The sequence below is a fragment of the Propithecus coquereli genome, unplaced genomic scaffold (assembly GCF_000956105.1).
Source record: "Propithecus coquereli isolate 6110/MARCELLA unplaced genomic scaffold, Pcoq_1.0 Scaffold39, whole genome shotgun sequence".
Classification (NCBI taxonomy): Eukaryota; Metazoa; Chordata; class Mammalia; order Primates; family Indriidae; genus Propithecus; species Propithecus coquereli.
In genome coordinates this window covers 7,472,027-7,494,551 of record NW_012149618.1, presented here as the reverse complement: position 1 = coordinate 7,494,551, position 22,525 = coordinate 7,472,027, and the positions used below count along the sequence as shown (strand labels likewise).

Here is a 22,525-nt window from a genome sequence, read left to right as displayed (position 1 = left end):
GGATACTTAAGCTGTATATCAATTATTAATTCCCTCAGCTCTCAAAAAAGCCAGGTGGGGATCTGGGTACATCCAAAGACACCTGCCAGTTACTATTCTTGGACAAGTGGCCTCCAGGCTCAAGCATCCTCTTCCATTTATCCCAGAGTGCACAAAATATTCATTTTTTATGTGTACCATGATGTAAAAAAGATTGGCAAGCCCTATACAAAGAAGAAGCAGTTAAGAGAAGACTCTCATGCCAGGATACCTGGCTTCAAATTCCAGCTCGGCCCTAACTAGATGTGTGATGTTGGGTAACTTATTTAATCTCTCAGTGCCTCAATGTAAAATAGGGATAATAAAATTATTCACTTCATATGGTTATGGGAAGAATTAAATGAGTTATTCTATATAAAACATTTAGCAGTGCCTAGCACACAGATAGTGCTCAATACTATTTTCCACTCAAATTTCAAGTAATGTCACACATTTTGATGTTTCTGGGAAGCTTCATTTCCAGCTAATAAAAACACAAATTAGGGCCGGGCGTGGTTGCTCACGCCTGTAATCCTAGCACTCTGGGAGGCCGAGGCGGGCGGATTGTCTGAGCTCAGGAGTTCAAGACCAGCCTGAGCAAGAGCGAGACCCCGTCTCTACCAAAAATAGAAAGAAATTAATTGGACAACTAAAAAAATATATAGAAAAAATTAGCCGGGCATGGTGGCACATGCCTGTAGTCCCAGCTACTCGGGAGGCTGAGGCAAGAGGATCGCTTGAGCCCAGGAGTGTGAGGTTGCTGTGAGCTAGGCTGATGCCACGGCACTCACTCTAGCCAGGGCAACAGAGAGAGACTCTGTCTCAAAAAAAAAAAAAAAACCACAAATTAGACAACCTTTCTGGAAATAAATTTCACAATATATACCAAAGCCTTTAAAAGATACTGTATTTCCATATCACGTCATATGTAAAAAGAAAAATATCGCATTTTTATTTGTGTATGTATACAGGTTTTTTTTTTTTTTATTTATTTAAGAGATGGGATCTCACTGTGTTTCCCAGACTTGCCTTAAACTCTTGGGCTCAAGTGATCCTCCCACCTCAGCCTCCTGAGTACCAGGGACTATAGATGTGCACCACCATGCCCAGCAAAAACACTGCATTTTTAATCCACTTCATAATTCCTTCTTTGGGAATTTATCCTAAAGAAAGAATCAGAAATGCAGACAAGGTTGGTCCAAGAGCAGGGGTGTTTACAATTAATTGATCACAACCAGTTACAGATTGCTTTGTTCCTTCTCCCCTCCCACTGCTTCACTTGACCAGCCTTAAAAAAAAAATGCACACAAGAAACCTGATATAAAGCAGCTGATTACAGCACTATTTATAAAAAGGATAGTTGGAAAAATGTAAAAGAATAATGTTGGCCAGGCAATGTGGCTCATGCCTGTAATCCTACACTCTGGGAGGCTGAGGCGGGAGAATTGTTTGAGCTCAGGAGTTCGAGACCAGCCTGAGCAAGAGCGAGACCCGAAAAAAATTAAGCCAGGTATGGTGCTGTGTGCCTGTCGTCCCAGCTACTTGGGAGGCCGAGGCAGCAGGATCACTTTAGCCCAGGAGTTTGAGGTTGCAGTGAGCTATGATGATGCCACCTCACTCTACCAGGGGTGACAGAGCAAGACACTGTCTCAAGAAAAAAAAAAAAAAAAAAGTTTAAAAATATTTATGTAACAGATTATGTAAGCATTTAAAAATCATTTGTATTCAAGGAGTATTTAATAAGAGGCAATACTCAAGACATAATGTTAACAAAAAAGCCAGACATAAAACTGTAAATACACACAATTCTAAGTATGCAAAATAATATGTACGTATGCACAGGAAAAAAGTGAAAGGAATAAAATAGAAATGTTACAGATATTATCTCTGAATTATAAGATTATCAGTATTCTTATTTCTTTCCTGTGTCTTTCTGGTCTTTACAGAGAGATTGTGCTTCTAAATCTTCATAACTTTTTAAAATTTCTGGAGTGAGTATCATACTATTTTTATAATTTATAAAAAGTTTTTTTCAAAAAATTCTGGTGGTAAGTATCATTATTTAATTTTTTAGTTCATGTAGTAATACTTTAACTCATACGAATACAATTCTTCTTCATAACACTCATGAAGTTGTTAAACTTGAACGGGCTTATCAGGAAAGTTTCTTCTCTTGATGGTGCTAGTGTTCAAATCAGTAAGACCTAAAAAGACCCTCACCTATCTGTGCTTCTCTGTGCTTCAAAGTGTGGGTCTATACACACATCCCACTTTTGTTTTCACCTCATTTCTCTTCATCAACTAATAGTTAACTCTTTGTGGGTTAGTGGGATTCCAAAACACCTTAATTATTAAAGATGCCAATAATTTAGACCACTAAAGTAAAAATCCAGTCTAAAATTTTAAAGACGTCAAAATACAAGAATATTTCAAAAGAAATAAAATTTTGCTCCTTGCAAATATATGACCATCCACCATTGCCAAAGAGAAGTTTCTCAGAACTTATTTAATTAACAGAATACAATTATTTTCAATTAGCACATCAACTATTCTAAATATACTGGTACTTCTAAAATGTTTACAATAGGCTTTTCTTAGGTAGATTACATACCTAAAATCTCATTCTCATTATTTGGTAAATGTAATTAATTTTTTATCATATATACATAAGTCACTCCTGCCTGTTTTTCGATAATATGTTCTTTTAAATCTTGATCTAATGAGATTTTGTTTTATAATTCTCTGCTTAAAGAAGTCTTGAGAACCTTTGGGCTAGCTAGTTCTCTCTTCTCTGAAGAACATATTTTCTTGGTGATTTATGAGTTAATGAAACAAACAAAAAAACCTGTTTTCATGAGAGATTAATTGGATTTTTTATTAAAAGTCAAAAACATACCTTCAGAGACATAAGCAAAAGGTTTATTCCGAATAGAAAGCATCGTGAACAGGTTGAAAGAAAGAGCCACGAAAGTACCAACTAATAATCTTCCCCTAAAAGAACAACAATAACATTCACCTTTATTTTTCTCTTGGTAATATCAACATGTAATTTCAGTATGTACAGAGACTTAGAGATGGGAAGGTAGAGTAGTCTGCTTCAATGGTTTGGTTATTTTCAGAGCCAGAATCTGAACATGATTTCTAGCCCCATAACCTATATCCTATCTTCTGCTGCGCCAGGACTCTTAGAATTAACAAAATGTTCTTACAAGTAACTGCTGTCATAAATTTGTATATATGCTAATGGTATTTGGTTTACAATACACTGGACAGGTCAGATTTTCCTGAATTAAATTGATTAGAATAGATAAGGTCTGTATAGTTGGCAACTATGTGGTTCTCTTTTCTATAGGTGCTATGAAAAGATTTTGAAGGTAAAATTTGAAATTTTAGAAGACTATAGGGATCTGGCTTTTTGTGTTGATTTGAGTCTGGAAATAATGAGGGACCTGAAGCCAAGACAAAAAGGTCTTCCTGGGTAGTATAAACACCTCAAAGACCTGGGAACCATTAAAAGTAAAAAGAAATCATCTGGGTATTTGGGGATTTTATTTTTGAAATACCAGTGAAAATTTATATTGCCACACTCTGAACTCTGATATTGGCCAAAGTAACCATTATTTAATAATACATCAATTAATAATGGGGGAGGAATCAACTTAAGAGTAATCTGTATGTTATGTCAAAAATAAAATCTCACGTGTGTATCTCGGGCTGCTCCAAAAAGCGTTCTGCACTAAAAGAAAAAAAATACTAAATAAGTCTTATAAATTATAAAATTAAAACACTTTATTAAATATACAATTAATCTACATTAAAGTTCACAAAATCTTTTAATACTATAGCCAACTAGTTATTGTTAACAGTGATGAGACCAGGAGACTCACAAATTGTCCTCAATATGCAATGTCAATCTTTTTCTACCAAACCTACTTCAATGGGTTTATAATAAGCATCAAAAACATGTGTGACTAAATCTCTTTCTTTCATTCACACCTACCTATGATTGAATTTAGTAGCATCAAAGAAGGAAATATAAAGTGAAATGGAAGGGAGAGAAGTCTGAAATACGAAGAGATTATACTATCGAAACTCCAGCACTGCTCATCTTAATTTGCATACCCTTCAAACCAGATGCATCTCACTGGTTTCTTTCATGTTCCCAAAGGTGTCATAGGTGGGATTTAGAATATCAAATACAAACATACCTTTCTTTTAATATAAAGAGAGCTCCCAACTGTGCCAAGACTGTGGAGGCAAACACAGCCAGGACTTCTAATCTTTCAAACCTGCAATCAGAAAATTAATTAGATCATTATGTTTCTTTCAATTCACGAACCAGTATTTTCTTTTGAATACATTTATATTCATTTATTCATTCACTCAACATACATATGTGCAGTCTACTATGAGCCAAACACTGCCAGAATAGACTGCAGAGTTCCTAAAAGGATAGTAATGAAAAACACAGATTAAAAAAAGAGTGCCGGCCAGGTGCAGTGGCTCACGTCTGTAATCCCAGCACTCTGGGAGGCCGAGGCGGGTGGATCATTTGAGCTCAGGAGTTCGAGACGAGCCTGAGCAAGAGCGAGACCCCGTCTCTACCAAAAATAGAAAGAAATTAGCTGGACAGCTAAAAATATATAGAAAAAATTAGCCGGGCATGGTGGCACATGCCTGTAGCCCCAGCTACCCGGGAGGCTGAGGCAGGAGGATCCCTTGAGCCCAGGAGTTTGAGGTTGCTGTGAGCTAGGATGACGCCACTGCACTCACTCTAGCCCGGGCAAAAGAGCGAGACTCTGTTTCAAAAAAAAAAAAAGAGTGCCTAGTTACACAATTCCCAGGACCCACTTCTGGTCCTTATTTTCTAGAAATAATCATTATCATAATAATAGCCAACACTTAATCAATTCAACTTGCATTAGACACCAGTTATAAAAAAAAATACGAAAAACCAGTATGTAAATGCATCAATGTTGTTTGTGGAAACTGATCAGCTAATATTAAAAATCCATATGGAATGTAAAATGTGAAGGAAAGCAAAGACAATCTTGAAGAACAAAGCCGGAAGATTTATACTACCAAATAGTAATATTTATTTCAAAGTTATAATAAACATAGTGTAGTACTAATGCAAGAATAGACAAATACACCAAGTTGAACAGAAAAGAGAATCCAGAAACAGACCTACATATATAGTCACTTGATTTATGAAAATGGTGGCACATAAAAGCAGTAGAGAAAGGGTGATTTTTTTCCCCAAAAAATATCACTTGAATATCTACATGGAAACAAATGTGCCCTGACCTCTACTTCACATCATACAAAAAATTAATTCCAGTTGGATTGTAGGCCTAAATATGAAAAGTCAATAAGATTTCTTGCTGATACAGAGTAGAATATCTTTATGACATTGGGGGAGGCCAAGATTTCTTAACAGGTACATAAAAAGTACTAATCACAAAGGAAAAGACTCATAAATTGAAATTATCATTGAATTTAAAAACTTTTATTTATCAGAAAATATCATTAAGAGAAAGAAAGGGGCCAGGCGTGGTGGCTCATGCCTGTAACCCTAGCACTCTGGGAGGCCAAGGCGGGAGAATTGCTTGAGCTCAGGAGTTCGAAACCAGCCTGAGCAAGAGCGAGACCCCGTCTCTACTAAAAATACAAAAGAAATTAATCGGACAACTAAAAATATACAGAAAAAATTAGCTGGGCATGGTGGCACGTGCCTGTAGTCCCAGCTACTCGGGACGCTGAGGCAGAAGGATTGCTTGAGCCCAGGAGTGTGAGGTTGCTGTGAGCTAGGCTGACGCTGACGCCATGGCACTCACTCTAGCCCAGGCAAAAGAGTGAGACTCTGTCTCAAAAAAAAAAAAAAAAAAAAAAAAAGAAAAAAAAAGAACTCCTACAAGTCGTATGCAAGGGCTCACAACTGTAATTACACTTTGGGAGGCCAAGGCAGGAGGATCACATGAGACCAGGAGTTCAAGACCCCATTTCTATTGTTAAAAATAAAAATAAATTTTAAAAAATTTTTAAAAAGAATTACAGACAGATAAGAAAAAGACAGGAAAGATAGCCAAAAGATTTTAACAAGCATTTCATAAAAGAGGGGATCTAAATCAGCAGTCCCCAACCTTTTTGGCACCAGGGACCAGTTTCAAGGAGGACAATTTTTCCACGGATGGGGGGGAGGCAGAGCTGAGGTGGTGATGTAAGTGACGGGGAGGAGCTGTAGTGGCTACAAATAAAGATGCAGCTTTGCTCGCTTGCCCACTGTTCAGCTCCTGCTGTGTCACCCTCCTTTCCTAAGTTTCATGGAAGACAATTTTGCCACGGAATGGGGGGCAGGCAGAGGGGTGGTAGTGGGGTGCAGGGAGCAGGCAGCAGGTCCATGGCCCAGGGGTTGGGGACTGCAGATCTAAATGGTTAATAAATATACGCAAAGGTGATCAATTTGTCATAAAGAAAATAACTTAAAACCACAATGAGATATCACTGTATACCCCAGAATGACTTTTTAAAAGCAGATAATACCAACTGTTTACAAAGACTTAAACAAGTGGAATTCTCAAACAATGCCAGTGAAAGTATAAATTGGTAAGCAACTCTAGAAAACTGGTATTATCTTCTAATAATACACATATGCAAATCCTACCTAATTCCACTCAAAGATATATACCTAACATAAATGAGTACACATGTGCACCAAAAGACATGTGTTCATAAGTAGTTTCATTTATAACAGCTGAGAGCTGAAAATCATCTAAATGTCCCTGAAGAGTTAAACAAATAAACAATTTGTGGTATATTCATATAATGGAATATTAGAACAATGAATAAGAATGAACTGCTACATGAGAGTATATACTATAATCCGGTCTACATGATGTTCAAAAATAGGCAAAACTAATCTGCAATGACAGAGGTCAGAATACTGGGCTGGGCACAGTGGTTCACACCTGTGAGGCCAAGGTGGGAGGATTGCTTGAGGCCAGGAGTTCAAGATCAGCCTGGGCAACATAGTGAGACCCTGACTCTAAAAAAAATTTTTTAAAAATTAACTGGGCTTGGTGGAGAGCACTTCTGGTCCCAGCTACTCTAGAGGCTGCAGCAGGAGGATCACTTGAGCCCAGGAGTTTGAGGCCAGAGTGAGCTATGATTGTGCCACTGCACTCCAGCCTTCCAGCCTGGGTGACAATCCTGCCTCCAAAAAAAAAAAAGAATACTGGCTATACTGTTATTTTTGGCAGGGTCTAGCACTGACACAAAGGGAGGCTTTGGGGGACTTGTAAAGTTTTATATCATGATCTAGATAATAGTTATATAGGTATATTTATTTCTTAAAACCCATCAAGCTGCACAAGGATGTAAGAAAAAACGGATAGGATCTCTATTTCCATGAAGTTTACATTTTAAAAGGGAAGACAGAAAAACATATCAGTTATTTGGTAATTTCTGTACAGAGAATTATAGTAGTCTGATGTAACAAGAGGCTGCCCAGATGATTATTTTAGATTGGCCCATCCAGTCACTTAATGACATTAGCATTTAGTGATACTAAGATGTGAATAACAAGATGGAGCCAGTCTTGCAAAGATCAGGTAAGGAGTACTTCAGGCAGAAGAGCATTTCAGGCAGAGCTTATACAAAGGCCCTAAGGCAGGAATGAGTTAGTTGTGTTCAAATAATAGAAAGAAAGCCAGTGTGGCATAGAGGGCATAAGAGTGGTTCGCTGAAGAGAAGTGGGTTCATATAAAGGCTTTGAAAATTAGGAAAAGGAGTCAGGATTTTATCCTAAGTATGATGGGAAACAACTGGATCGTTTTAAGGAGACTGATAGTATGATTTAGGTTTAAAAAGAAGAACATTCTGGCTGCTATATGGAGAATGGACTAGAGTGGGACAAGAGCAGAAGCATGGGGTACCAGTTAGGATGTCTAGCATACTGGTTAAGGCAAGAAATGAAGGTAGCCGGGTCTGGGATGGTAGTCGTGGAGATAGAAATGGGGATGCGGCTAATTCTGGATGTGTCTGTAGGTTACCTTGACACAATCTGCTGAGGGATTAGACATGGGAGATGAGAGTAATTGAAGGTGATTCCTAGAATTTTTTGCTTGAGTAAATGAGTGTTGGTGGTATTTACTGAGATGGGGAAAACTACAAAGGAACAGGTTTTGGGGGAAGAAACCAAGAATTCTAAAACAGGAAAAAAAAAGAAACCAAGAATTCTACCCTAAATTTAAGATACCAATTAGACATCCATGTGAAGCTGTCAAGAAGGTAGTCTAAAACTCTAGACAGTTCTCAGGGCTGGAGAACTGGATTTTGAAGTTACTAAATATAGATGGTACTTCAAGCTATGTGATTGACTGAAATTATATTTGAGTGTTTAACTTTATTATTTAATTGCTCCATCCTTTCCTGTTCACTCTAAGCAAGTGGGCCAAAATGGGAGTCATTACGTCTTTACATGACCTTGTCTCCTGTCCATAGTTACCGTTCTAAAGATTGACATCTTTTCCAAGCTGGACCAATCAACAATTCTTGCTCATGATTTTATAAAACAGAGGCAGGAAAGAGTCCTTTCCTCTTTAGGATGAAGGTGAGAAGGTGTGAGTTAAGGTCTTGCTAGGAGTTATACATCCAGGTTGGTGGAAAAAAGTGGTCTGAGAGACTGAACCTGACATGCAGAGAAAAGCAGCCCTGAGAGGTAAGAAAAAGACAATGTCCACAGTGGTCTACTGTTTATGTCAATTACTATCTTATCATAGTTTGGTTGCATAAATTATCAAAAGTCCCCATTTTTTCCCCAAACTAGTTAAGTTAGATTTCTGTCACTTGCAAACAAAAGCCTTGATTCGAGTTACAGATTTCCATACATGGATATCTATACTTTACAACTAATTATGATAGTGATAATCCAACTCTATCAAATTTCAGTGAACTTATGAATACCCCTATTTTGCATTAAAATTTCATGTTTACTTTGTTCCATTGTTTAAATAAATAAAACCTGATTTTGTTTAAAAAAATATAATCCCAATGAATAGTATGGTGAAGAAGAAGGGTACGTTTGGTCCAAAAGTTTCTTTACTGAAGTAAATTCTTCATCAAGTTGTTTCCTTTTTTTTTTTTTTATTTGTATCTATTTTATTTTTTATTTCTTTTATCTTTTAAACTTTTTCTACTCTACTTTATTATTACACACGGATCTTGGAGAAGGAAAGTTGTTTCCTAGAATCCGAAAGGAACTCATTTTTTCTAAAAATTACCTTCTAACTTTCCTCTTTCAGTAATTTCTAAAATGATAGAAATGAAAATTTCAAATTCTTTGTGAGTCCATTGCTATCACAAATCTGAAGTTTTAGATTAAAAATCAATCTCTACCACCGCATAACATTAACTATACCACATTTACTTTAACATTTAGAAGATTCACTGACATGAAAATTTTTCATACTTTCTCTAAGAGATTCCCAAAATATTAAAGAACTTAATGTGAACATTTTGTGTTAATATTTGTTTTATAAAGTATAAAAGAACCTCATGTGAACATTTTATTTTAATATGATTTCTATTTTCAATATTCATATTTCTTTTCTAGAATCCTCTTGGAAGATACTTTTCTATCTACTTTCACTATTTGATCATTTGACTAAGCAAGTAGCATTTATTTTCCAGAAATAATCCAAATATCTCTTCACTGCTTACTGTAACTATTATTTTAATAGCCATAAGTTAACAGATAATAAAATAATTTGAACTTACCCAAATGAATACACAGGGCTAGGTTTCCTCATCGTTACCCAGTAACTTATTAAGCATGTCATCAAACTAAGTAAAAAGATAACAAATTTAGTATTAGAACTAGAACTGGAACAGAACACACAAAGAGAAATTAAGTTTTCAGAACTCCAAAGGTGCTAAAAGTTATCAGTGTTTGCATGGACTAAATTAATAATAAAAAATAAATAATTCTAATAATTTATAATCTAATAACAATGACCATCCTAACACATGGTATATTTGGAAGATGACAGTTCTAATATGTGAAGAAACTGAAAAAAGTTATAATACATCAAATCAGTTAAATAGAACCTAAATTCATACTTTCTCTACACAAACCAACAATGCTATCTATCCTAAATGGTTTTCATTACTGAAAATGCTTAAAAAATGACACAATAATATAATGGTTATGTATTTTATTCTAGGCATATACAATAAATTTTAACTTTGATAAACTTTATATCATTGTTAAAAGTTAAACTAAATATTAATAACACCCTGACAACAATCTGGATGAGATAAAATTATTTTAATTGTCCAAGTATCATGGAAATTCACTCTAAAACTACTAGAGCATAAAATTCAGGTGACAACTATCTGTTTTAGATCCAATTAAGTAGGTTTGGTTACCTGATTAATAAAAAGACATCCTTATAACATACTCCTATCATGTGGGTCTTGAACACATCAAAGTCGAGGTATTTTACAATCCTTACGTGGAAATATGAAAGGCCCCATGAAGCAGGGAGCCAACAGCCTGTCTCAATAGTTCACAATTCCTTACTTCTCAGTTATTAACTGTCCCTCATTTCTTTTCCCATCTACAGACTTACAGGGGGAACTGATATGTTCTTACATGACCTGTGCCCTGGCCACAGCTGACTAATCCACAGGTAGGCAGCTGAAGCACCTTATCTAAGCTGGGCCAAAATACTGCTCTGGGAAAATCTGGAATTGGAACCAAGGCACTCCATTCTTAATTAGGCTGCTTTCTTTTTGTTTTTATTTTGTTTTCTTGTTCTGTTTTGTTTTGTTTTGAGACAGAGGCTCCCTCTGTCGCCCTGGCTAGAGTGCCATAGCATCAACATAGCTCACAGCAACCTCCAACTCCTGGGCTCAAGCGATCCTTCTGCCTTAGCCTCCTACGTAGCTGGGACTACAGGTGTGCACTACTGTGCCCAGCTAATTTTTTCTATTTTTAGTAGAGACAGGGTCTCGCTCTTGCTCAAGGCTCAGGCTGGTCTCGAACTACTGAGCTCAAGAGATTCTCCCAGCTCAGCCTCCCAGAGTGCTAGGATTACATGCACCGGCCACCTCGCCTGGCCTTGACTGCTTTCTAGAACAGTAGAAATGCAAATTTGAAAGTTAAGCACAGTATCTATGTTTCTATCCCTGGACTTGGGAGCAGAAAAAGATGATCTACAGGAAGAAAGTAGCTCAAGGGAATCTATGCACAGGGAAACAGAGACCAAGACAGAGGATGAGTTAGATTCTTACAGCACTCTAGTCTTGGGGCCCAGCTAAACGTCCTCCCTCTGATTCCATGAAACACCCTTGAACCTGTAAAATTAGGGATCCTCCACCCCATGTCCCCTAAGATAGCTCCAGTGGGAGTCTGATGACTGCAATCAAAACATCCCTGGCTAGTGCCCTTAGTATACTTTACACTCGTCATGACAAAGTTCTTTTTTTTTTTTTTTGAGACAGAGTCTCACTCTGTTGCCCGGGCTAGTGCCGTGGCATCAGCCCAGCTCACAGCAACCTCAGACTCCTGGGCTCAAGCGATCCTTCTGCCTCAGCCTCCCGGGTAGCTGGGACTACAGGCATATGCCACCATGCCCGGTTAATTTTTTCTATATCTTTTTAGTTGTCCAGCTAATTTCTTTCTATTTTTAGTAGAGACGGGGTCTCGCTCTTGCTCAGGCTGGTCTCGAACTCCTGAGCTTAAATGCTCCACCTGCCTCGGCCTCCCAGGGTGCTAGGATTACAGGCATGAGCCACCACACCCAACCATGACAAAGTTCTTGTAGTCTGCTAACCTCACTTCCAGTTCAAGTAATCAGCAAGCATACCGTATTTACACTGAAGCTAAGCTAACAATCTGTTTGGTTTTGAATGAATGGATGATTTTTGAAATTGGTTGAAATTGGACTGGATAAAGCCAGCCAAATGAGTCTCAGCAGTCAGAAATATAATTTTTTTTTTTTTTTAGAGATGGGGGTCTCCCTCTGTCAGGAGTCTCCTCTCCCCCAGGTTAGAGTGCAGTGGGGCATGATTATAGCTCACTGTAACCTCAAACTCCTGGGCACAAGCAATCCTCCCACCTCAGCCTCCCAAGTAGCTGGGACTATAGGCGCACACCACCACGCCCAGCTAATTTTTAAAAACTATTTTGTAGAGATAGGGTCTCACTATGTTGCCTATGTTGTTGGTCTCGAACTCCTGGCCTCAAGAAATCCTCCCACCTCGGTCTCCCAAAGTGCTGAGATTATAGGCCTGAAGCACTGAAACCAGTCCAGAATATATATGAAGAAGAATATATATGAAGCTTGAATTATAAATTATATAAAATTTTTCTTTGAAATCATGTATATAACTAAAAGTATATTACAAATGTGGATGAGATCCATAATAATAAGAAATCTTAAGAATTCATTTGGTGTGTCTAAATACTAATTTTTGAAAATTTTACCCTTAAAAAATGATTTGAAAAATCTGAAACCTTTACTATAGTTCATTAATTTTAAGAAGTATATTTTTTCATATTTTAATAACCTTGACATTAAGATGAGTCTTACTATTTATGGTGCCTCACTGTTGAATTGACAGCATCTTTCTCTTTCTTGGGAACAGATAAAATAATTATTTGTCTTACAGTTGTTGGGATCTAATATTTGATGAAATATAGTATATTGATCTTGTTTATCTCCCATTACTATATAAATCTAATAAATCAGCATCCATTGATTGATACATTTCAATGAATTCATTCAATACATTTTACTTATATGTATAAATTAATTCTCATTAATTTCTAGTTTAATATCACCATGGTATTAATGTTCTCCATTAAAACATATTTCTAACACCGGTATGTAAAATAATAGAATTTATTAAAATTTTTAATACTCTCAAATGACATATCCAGGTTTTTTTTGTACCTTTGATACTAGTAAAGCTCTAAATGAACCTAAATTATACCTTTCTTTTTTCTGAAATGTTATATATTGATACTTGACTCATATGGAAGATTATGGGCCTCTAAAGAAAGAAACCTCTTCAAATTAAGGGAAAAGGGTTTCCTTACAAACTTCAGGACATTAGGGAGACACTACTATTTTATTATTTTTTATTTTACTATTACTTATTACTATTATTTTATTATTTACTATCAGATATGGTTGGTAACATTAATAACTATTCCCCTAAGTAACATATTTTAAATTGCATTTGTTTTTGAATTAGTATTTTATGTAATTTTTTAATTTAATTTAATTTAATTTTACTTTTGAGACAGTCTCATTTTGTTGCCTGGGCTAGAGTGAGTGCCGTGGCATCAGCCTAGCTCACAGCAATCTCAAACTCCTGGGCTCAAGCGATCCTCTGGCCTTGGCCTCCCAGAGTGCCAGGATTACAGGCGTGAGCCACTGAGCCAGACCTATTTACACAATTCAAAATTCAGGCCCGGTGCAGTGGCTCATGCCTGTAATCCTAGCACTCTGGGAGGCCGAGGCGGGAGGATCCCTTGAGCTCAGGAGTTCGAGACCAGCCTGAGCAAGAGCAAGACCCTGTCTCTACTAAATATAGAAAGAAATTAGCTGAACAACTAAAAATATATAGAAAAAAAAAAATTAGTTGGGCATGGTGGCGTGTGCCTGTAGTCCCAGCTACTTGGGAGGCTGAGGCAGGAGGATCGCTTGAGCCCAGGAGTTTGAGGTTGCTGTGAGCTAGGCTTATGCCATGGCACTCTAGCGGGGCAACAGAGTGAGACTGTCTCAAAAAAAATAAAAATAAAAAAATTCAAATTCAAAATTTACAAAAGGATATAAAGTGGGAAGATTCTAACCTTGTCCTGCCACTGAGTCTTCCTCCTCAGAGGCAACCGTTATTATCCATTTCCTGTTTATTCTTCCCACGAATATTTACGCAAAGATAAGCAAATGAGTATAGTATGGGTATGTGTATGTGTATTCTTTTTATTCCTTCCTCCCTTTTAGTACAGATTGCAGCATACCATACAAACTGTTGTGTATTTTGCCTTTTCTGCTCATTAGTACCTCTATTTATTCCAAATATAATATAAATGTAAAATAATGCAAATACAGCATCTCAGAGTAATTTTAATTTGCATTTCTCTTGCTGTTAGTGAAGATGAGCAACTTTTCATAAGAGCTACTTCTATTTCCTTTTCTGTCTGTGGTATTATACATTTTTTTTTCTCTCTTTTTTTTCTTGGTCTTTGCCTCATTAAATTGTAGGGCCCTTTAAATATTAGCAAAATTAGCCCTTTGTCTGAGATACAAATTACAAATATCTTCTCAGGCTGTTCTCTGTTTATGGTTATATTTGTTACCTAGACTTTAAATTTTTTATATAATTGGAGTTATCAGTGTTTTCTTTTATAGCTCTTGGCTTTTGTGTCATTTATCACACAGTAAATTCACCTAAGTGTTTAGGTATATTACTCAACCTCCTGTTCATTTTCTCACATAAACTTTAAATAAGCATATCTAGTTTGATTAACTTGGAAAGAATTCACTTTTTAAAGTGATTTTCCGTACTCCTATCTAAGTATACAGTCTACCATTCTACTGTTTTCGGGTCTTTTTTTTCCTTCAGAATCATTTTGAAATTTTCTTCACACAGAAAGTGTAAATACCTCGTGAGGTTTATGCCTGAGTATTTATCTTTTCTGTTATTATGTAAATGACATATTTTCTTCCATTATATCTCTAATTGTTGTTGTTTGTATATATGTTCTATGTTGATAATCTTACTTATGTAAATTACTCTAAGCAAAGAAAACTTATTTTCATAAGTCTGGAGCACCAAATTCCTTATTGGCTCTAAAACATTAAGGAGAGTTTTTAAAACTTACCTAAAAAGATCAAAAATGGTCAAGTAAGTATAGGCAGTTAAAGCTGTAAAACAACAAAAGGACTGATTAAAATGTTACTGAATCCCAATACAGCAAGTCACCAAAATTCTTCATACCAGGGGTATCCATTACCAAAAAAAGTTTTGAATCACTGGCCAATGTCATTATGTTGGCAATTATCTAGCAAATTTGATAAATATCCAAAAGTTGGTTAGTAGAAAAGTTCACTTTAGACCCTGATTTCTCCATCAGGAAAAATGAAGCAAGCAAATGCTCAAAAGCTCTGTGACCATTTTTCTGCCTGTTCTGTCATCTCAGTACTATTTTAAATGTATTATTTGAATAGTAGGAAGAAAAGAATGGTACATAAAAACATAAGAAAACACAAGAAAAAATTACAGAATTCCCTTTTTGAGGAAAAACGAACCAACCTCAAAATCTTACTTATAAACTACATAAATTCAGGTAGCTGAGAAGGGAAAAAGCAAATAAAAATTAATTAATTAATTAATTAAAGTTTTAACTTATCACACATTAAAAAGAAATCTCAGTTTCACAAATTTAAAGCATTTTTAAAAAATAACAGCTCATTAAAATGATAATGTCCTAACAAATCGAGCAAACTTTATAGTTTACAGGGCAGTTTTAAATATATTTTCTCATTTAAATCTTTTGAGTTATACATATTTAAGAATACTATGTTCTATGTAAAGGAAGATATAGCTTTATTGAAAATCAGAAAAATACAAGTGAAACTAATAATTAACTCTATAAGTATGAAAATGGGGACATACCTATACTATTAGTAGAACTGCACCACATAAGCAGGAAACCAGTACATATCAAGTTTATTGCACCAAAAAGCAGTATCTTCCAGGACTGTGAAAAAGAAAATCACTCTTATTTGTACAGTACTGATAAATTTCACTGGGTCTGTTCAAGTTGTTGAAATTCATACTCTGATATTCAAAGGAATGAGCACAACTTCCTTTAAAAAATCTGTCTTGCTTTCTACAGCTACCAAAATTTTCATGAACCAAGTTATTATTACAGTACATGAATCTAAAAGAATAATTCCAGAAGGGGAATTTTTCAAGAGAAAATAAATTCTGACACAGAAACTCTCAAAGAGTTGAGAAAAATGTGCATATATATGTATATCATTTAGTCTCTATAAATATCTACACAGAGTCAATGATAAAGCAAATGGGGCGAAATATAAGCATTTGGTGAATCTGAGTAAAGGGATAAAGATTATACTAATTTTGTAACTCTTCGATAACTACAAAATTATATCAGAATAAAAAGTTACCCAAAAAAGGCAGTACTTGATTATTTAGCAAATAAACTATATGAAATAAGACTGCAAAAGAGGGAAAAATTACCACGGTTTAGAAGTTAACACAAGAGGGAAGAACTGAGATAAGACTAGGAAACACCTGGGATTTAGTCAGAGGAAGAAGGAAGGGCATTCCAAAAATAAAGGAAGAAGAGATCAAGTGAAGTGTTTTTTATTTTTGTTCCATCTCACTCACTACAAAGAAGGGAGATCTATGCTTATTTCAAAGTAGAGGGAAAAGAAATTAGTGAAAAGGCAATTGTTTGGAGGTGTCAAAATTAAACCAGTACAGCTGGAAAGGTCAAGTGTGGTATGAGTATTAGAATTCAGATGGAAAGTACAGGTTTAGAAAGGAAAAACAACATCTCTGAGAAAACGAGGGTAAGAAGGTGACTGAAAGGACAGGGAAATTGTGAGATCAAAAGAAGTGAAGAGGCCCAGCACAGTGGCTCACGCCTGTAATCCTAGCACTCTGGAAGGAAGAGGTAGATGGATCCTTTGAGCTCAGGAGTTCAAGACCAGCCTGAGCAAGAGTGAGACTCCTGTCTCTACTAAAAAAAAAAAAATAGAAAGAAATTAGCTGGACAACTAAAAATATATAGAAAAAATCAGCCAGGCATGGTGGAGCATGCCTGTAGTTCCAGCTACTTGGGAGGCTGAGGCAGAAGGATTGCTTGAGCCCAGGAGTTTGAGGTTGCTGTGAGCTAGGCTGATGCCCTGGCACTCTAGCCCAGGCAACAGAGTGAGACTCTGTCTCAAAAAAAAAAAAAAGAAGTGAAGAGTGAAGTAGCACAGAGCCAACAATCTACAAATCTCTAGAAAAGAAGCAAAGCCATTTTCTAAAATTAAGGAATATGGCAAAGTAAGACTGGAAACTTAAATCCAGAGGAGAATCTAAAGAAGAAGCTATTATGATAAGTATACTATAAATCGTCAAAGATGAGAACAAAAATTATCAGCGTGAATTTTTGGTAGGCACCATTCCGCAACTTCCTCTACCCCCAAGAACAGAACCAGAGAAGCAGGTAAGGTAGGGATGTTAGGGACTCGAGAACTGATGTTGGGTAAAGGACTCTAATTCTAGTAAAGACAATAAAATTATTGGACATGGAGTCTAGTCAGGACAAAGATATTCAAAAACAGCTAAGAAAAGGGATAAAGAAGATAAACTGAAAAATGACATTCTCTTTAGCTCTGGTGCTGAATCAAGCTATTTATCCACTCAAGAAATATTTAAGTACCTATGTTGTGTTGGACTAGTCTAAGCACTGATGATACAGTAGTGAACAAAACATGGACTTTATAAACTAGGTGACGGACAATAAATATATAAGGCCAGGTGGTAATAAATGCTAGGAAAAAAAATAAGTAAAGGTAAAAAGACAGTAATGGGAGATATAAAAGGGCTGTTTTTCCAGATAGGGTGGTCAGAAAAGACCCCTTTGGTAAGGTGACATGTGACCAGAAATCCAGAAGACACGAAGGTGCTAAGCATACAGATATGTGGAAGAGAAAATGGGAACCACAGTGAAAATGCCCTGAGGCAGAAGAGTGCATGGCTGAGGTAGAGCAGAGTAGGTGAGAGGAGCCTGGGGCTACATCAAGTAGTATTTGGTATGACAGGAAAAGAACTGGGATTTATCCCAAATGAGATGGAAAGTGACTTAACTTACATTTTAGAAAGACCATTCTGGCTTCTCTGTGGAGAACATCCTGCATAGGAGGCAAGGATGGAAGGCGGAAGACCATTTAGAATGTGATTGTAACAATCCATGTGAGAAATGATGGCAGCTTTGAGGGTGATAAGAAGGTGTTAGAAGAGTCAGACTCTGGGTATTATGTTGAAAATAGAGCTAGCAGATTTACTTATAAAATGGATGTGAGGAGTAACGAAAAGAAAAGAGTTGAGAATGACTCCAGGGTTTCTGGCCTAAGCATTTGGAAGAAAAGAGTGGCCATTTAGGGGAGAAGTGGTTGAAGATCAAAGTTCAGATATGACCATGTTAAGTTTGAGATGCCTATTAGATGTCCAGGTGGAAATGCTGAGAGAGCCATTATATATAGCAATCCGGAAGTAGTGGAGAGGTTAGGGCTTGAGATACAAGTATGGGGTCATCAGCATATAGATGCTATCTCGAGACATATATGAACATAAAAAGGAGAGGTTGGAGCTCTAAGCCCTGACGCTCCAAAATTTAGAGGTCAGAAAGATGAGAGAAAAATGGCAAAAAAGACTAAAATAATGGGCAAGTAAGTAGGAGAAAACCAAGAGTGCTGTTTCAGAGTCCAAATGAATAAATGTTTTAAGGAGGGAGTGACCAATTTTTGTCAAATACTGTTGAAGGTCAAGTAAGGTGAAAAATGAAGACAACCATTGATTGTGGCAACACAGAGGTTACTGGTTAACCACCTTATAAAAGCTGTTTATGTGGAATAGTGGGGACTGGTGCCAGACTGGTATCTGTCCTCAAGAGATCATGCTAAATGGACTATCTATCTAAGAAACAGATGCATTCTCTACCCTTGGCTCTTTAACATTCTCATTCAGGACATGATAATATTTCCAAATACTAGACTTAGTGAATTCTGACTATAGCTCAACGTTTTAGGAACGGGAGATACAGTGGTAACAAAGAAAAATAGCTTCTAGTCTAGTTCACAATGCAAGGCAGATATCACTGAGACTGCTTATAATTATGTTCCATTGAAGCTAGTTTTACTTAAAGCTCATCAAATATTTATTGGGTGCTTATTTTGTACTTCTATAAAAAGGTGAGCAAAACAGACATGGTCACTGCCCTCAGAGAATTTATAATTTAGACAATAATGAGAATGAAAATAGCATAGTCTACATTTGTGGTCAAAAAGGATAACAATCATATATTTTTATTAACAGTCTCAAAGCATGATATATTTTTCCTGCCTTACATTAAAAATGAGAAAATATGGCTTTAGACTACATCCATTTAAATTTTTAGAAAATTCGTAAGAAAAAGCAATTGTAAAACAATTTTTCCTTAAAACACTTTAGAATTAGAATAAAAACTTTGACTGAAGCCTTGCTTCCTCCCAACAAAACAGAACTGAACACCAAAAAACTGTAATTTTACATTTAAATAATGCTTACCCAACATGGAAAAATGAAAACAGTGTGGTGGGATTTTTCTATTTGCCTTAAAAATTACCTTCTTTCAATATGATAATGTTGTTTATTCAGTAATTAAAATTGGGGATAAGGAATAACTTACCCTTCGGTCAGCTGCTACAAGTCTAAATTCCTGTAATAACTTGCCAAAAAAGGATCTTTGTGGTTTTCGAAAGAGATGAATTGTCCCCTTTCAAACAAACAAACAATATACAAATCAGCATTTAAATATCTAATCTTCTTCACAGTTCCTGTGATGTGATATAGTAGTAATAACAACTAACATTTATTGAGTACTCAATATATGTCATGCACTTATTCTAGATACTTTACGTGTATTTATCGACTTAACACTCAAAATAATCCTATGTGGTGGAAACAACTTTTAGTAAGTTATCCAAAGTCACAAAACTAGTAAATGGCTGAGCAAGAATTCAAACCCAAGCATTTTAGCTCCAGACCACACTCTTTAGTTTTAAATGAATACGGCAATTTGAATCAGAGAAGGAAATAGTTTGCCAAATAGCTCTATTGGAAAGAGAATATCACAGTTCCATAATCAAAGCTATACATATGAAAGTTCTGACAACTATTTTAGTAAAACCCCTGAGGTTCTCTACTAGGTGTTAAGTCAAAGTATCTGACATCCTAGCTAGTCTCCATGGCCCTGGCTAGTACATAGTATGGGTCTAGAAGAGAAAGGGCCTAGCAGTAGGGTTACCAATGAGAAAGAAGACGAAGTGGCAACCAGAGATTTACCATCCAAGGAAACCCTGTGGGAAAGCCTTAGCAGAAAGGAGAGTTCATATGCATATGAGTATTCAATGTCATAGGGAGAAAATATAAGCTATTCAATAAATGGTATTTTGGTAAAGGTAATGTTGCATCCTTCCTCTCCTTACTCTAATTTGTTATTTTAAAAATAATATACAGGCTGGATGTGGTGGCTCATGCCTGTAATCCTAGCACTGTGGGAGGCAGAGGCGGGAGGAATGCTTGAGCTCAGGAGTTCAAGACCAGCCTGAGCAAGACTGAGACCCCATCTCTACTACAACTAGAAAAATTAGCCGATGTGGTGGTGCGTGCCTATAGTCCCAGCTACTTGGGAGGCCGAGGCAGAAAGATTGCTGGAGTCCAGGAAAGATGGCTTGAGCCTAGGAATTCAAGGTTACACTGAGCTATGATCAGGCCATTGTACTCTAGCCTGGGTTAGAGAGCAAGACAGAGGAGAGGACAGGAGAGGAGAGGGGAAAGGAGGGGAGGGGAGGAGAGGGGAGAAATTAAAATATAAAACTATACAGAGTAGTTGAATAAAAAGTATGGATGTATAATTTTATAATCTCGGAGTTGGAGAAGACCTTTTTAATATGACATAAACCCAAGAGGCTGTAAAGGAAAAAAATTCATCAATTTTACTACATAGTCTCTTATGGGAATACCCTAAAAGGGGGGAGGACCCTAGAGAAGTTAAATTGTGAAAAAAATTCTAATTTATGACAAACAATAGGTTGATTTCCAATTTCTTCTGTAAGAGCTTTTACAAATTAAAAAAAAAACACAAATGACCCAGTTTAAAACGTTATATATTTATAAAGCTGGCCAAATCAATAGCTGCGTATTATTCACAATATTTGTTTGTGAGACTTTGTATTGCTAATTTGAAATCACAATTTTTGTTGCTATTTTAAAAATAAAAAATGGTATGCCTCTCCCTATATAGTTCCACCCATCTCTTGCTGAACCACAGCTTCCGCTGCTTTGGAGGAGGCCTATATTTCTCAAGTGGCTTTTCAGCACATCCTGATCCCCCTACCAGAGAGAATATCGTGTTTGCCATATACCCTATATATAAAATCATACAATCCCAAATTTAAGGAAAACCATTCCAGTCATTTTCCTATGATGTAGAACAGACAATGAAGCAGAAACTTAATTTATGTCTATGAGGAAGGCCAAAAATGGTACTTTAAGTGTGTGCTATCATGAATTGAATTTATGATGTTTACTGGTAATAATGGGAATAATGCCAAAAGACATATGATTACTGATTTCTTCAGTTATCATTCAAAAAACTTAATCTTTTACATGCGGAAAATATGGCATGGCCCTATTAATTTTTCTGGCATAGGTTTCCCACAGCAATACTCTATAGGTTTTTTTGTTTTTTTTTAAGACAGGGTCTCACTCTGTCACCTGGGCTAGAGTACCATAGCATCATCATAGCTCACTGCAACTGCAAACTCCTGAGTTTAAGCAATCCTCCCGCCTAGGCCTCCCAAAGTGCTAGGATTACAGATGCGAGCCACCATGCTCGGCCTATAACTACTTGCAAAGAGAAAATTCTGTTATTCAAAGTAACTATTTCCAGGGGGAAAAAAATCCTTCATAATAATTTGATTGCTAAGTGCCATATACTTAAATATTTGGATTTTAACAAAATACTTTCCTAGATGGTAAAAGCCAGAAAGTAGTTTGGCTACTAAAGTTTGCCAATTTGACTCTGAAAGCCCAGAAAGCAGTGGAATTGGGGTATTAACAGATTATAAATGTAAAACACCTTCAGATGTAATTCAAGCAGAGGCATGATTTTTCTACAGAGTTAGCATCTAGGGAACATTAGAGTAGTTGCAAGGAGGAATAACCCATTTCTTCAAAGCTTAGATATGCCATTTGCTGCATTATGCTGAAACTCAGGAAAGGCAGAAAAAGGACCAAGCACTAGCCTTGGCACAAAAAAAACAATGGCACAGTGTTGATAATTGTTGATACCAGGTGATGGATGGGGGGGCTCATTATATTATAATGTCTCTATTTTTGTATATGTTCGAAATTTTTCATAATAAAAAAGTAATAAAATGATAAAGAAGGCCAGGGCAGGCAGGGGTGGCTCACGCCTGTAATTCCAACACTCTGGGAAGCCAAGGTAGGTGGGATTGTTCGAGACTGGCCTAAGCAGCATAGCAAGACTCCATCTCTACAAAAAATAAAAATAAAAAATTTAGCTGGGTGTGGTAGCGTGCACCTGCAGTCCCAACTACGTGGGAGGCTGAGGCAGGAGGATCGCTTGAGCCCAGGAGTTTGAGGTTGCAGTGAGCTATGATGATGCCACTGCACTCTAGCTCGGGAA

The 22,525-nt window shown here is 36.5% G+C and overlaps 1 protein-coding gene across 1 annotated transcript in view; it reads right to left on the bottom strand.

Annotated features, from left to right (window-relative positions):
- The window catches only part of SLC30A6 (solute carrier family 30 (zinc transporter), member 6), a 42,866-nt gene that overhangs the window by 16,570 nt on the left and 3,771 nt on the right, over window positions 1-22,525 (bottom strand). The window contains exons 2-8 of the mRNA XM_012652555.1: window positions 19,502-19,588; window positions 15,709-15,793; window positions 14,915-14,957; window positions 9,796-9,861; window positions 4,227-4,307; window positions 3,719-3,754; window positions 2,915-3,009 (exon numbers count right to left, since the gene is read on the bottom strand). Coding sequence (XP_012508009.1) covers window positions 2,915-3,009; window positions 3,719-3,754; window positions 4,227-4,307; window positions 9,796-9,861; window positions 14,915-14,957; window positions 15,709-15,793; window positions 19,502-19,588 — 493 coding nt within the window. The remainder of the gene's footprint in view (window positions 1-2,914; window positions 3,010-3,718; window positions 3,755-4,226; window positions 4,308-9,795; window positions 9,862-14,914; window positions 14,958-15,708; window positions 15,794-19,501; window positions 19,589-22,525) is intronic.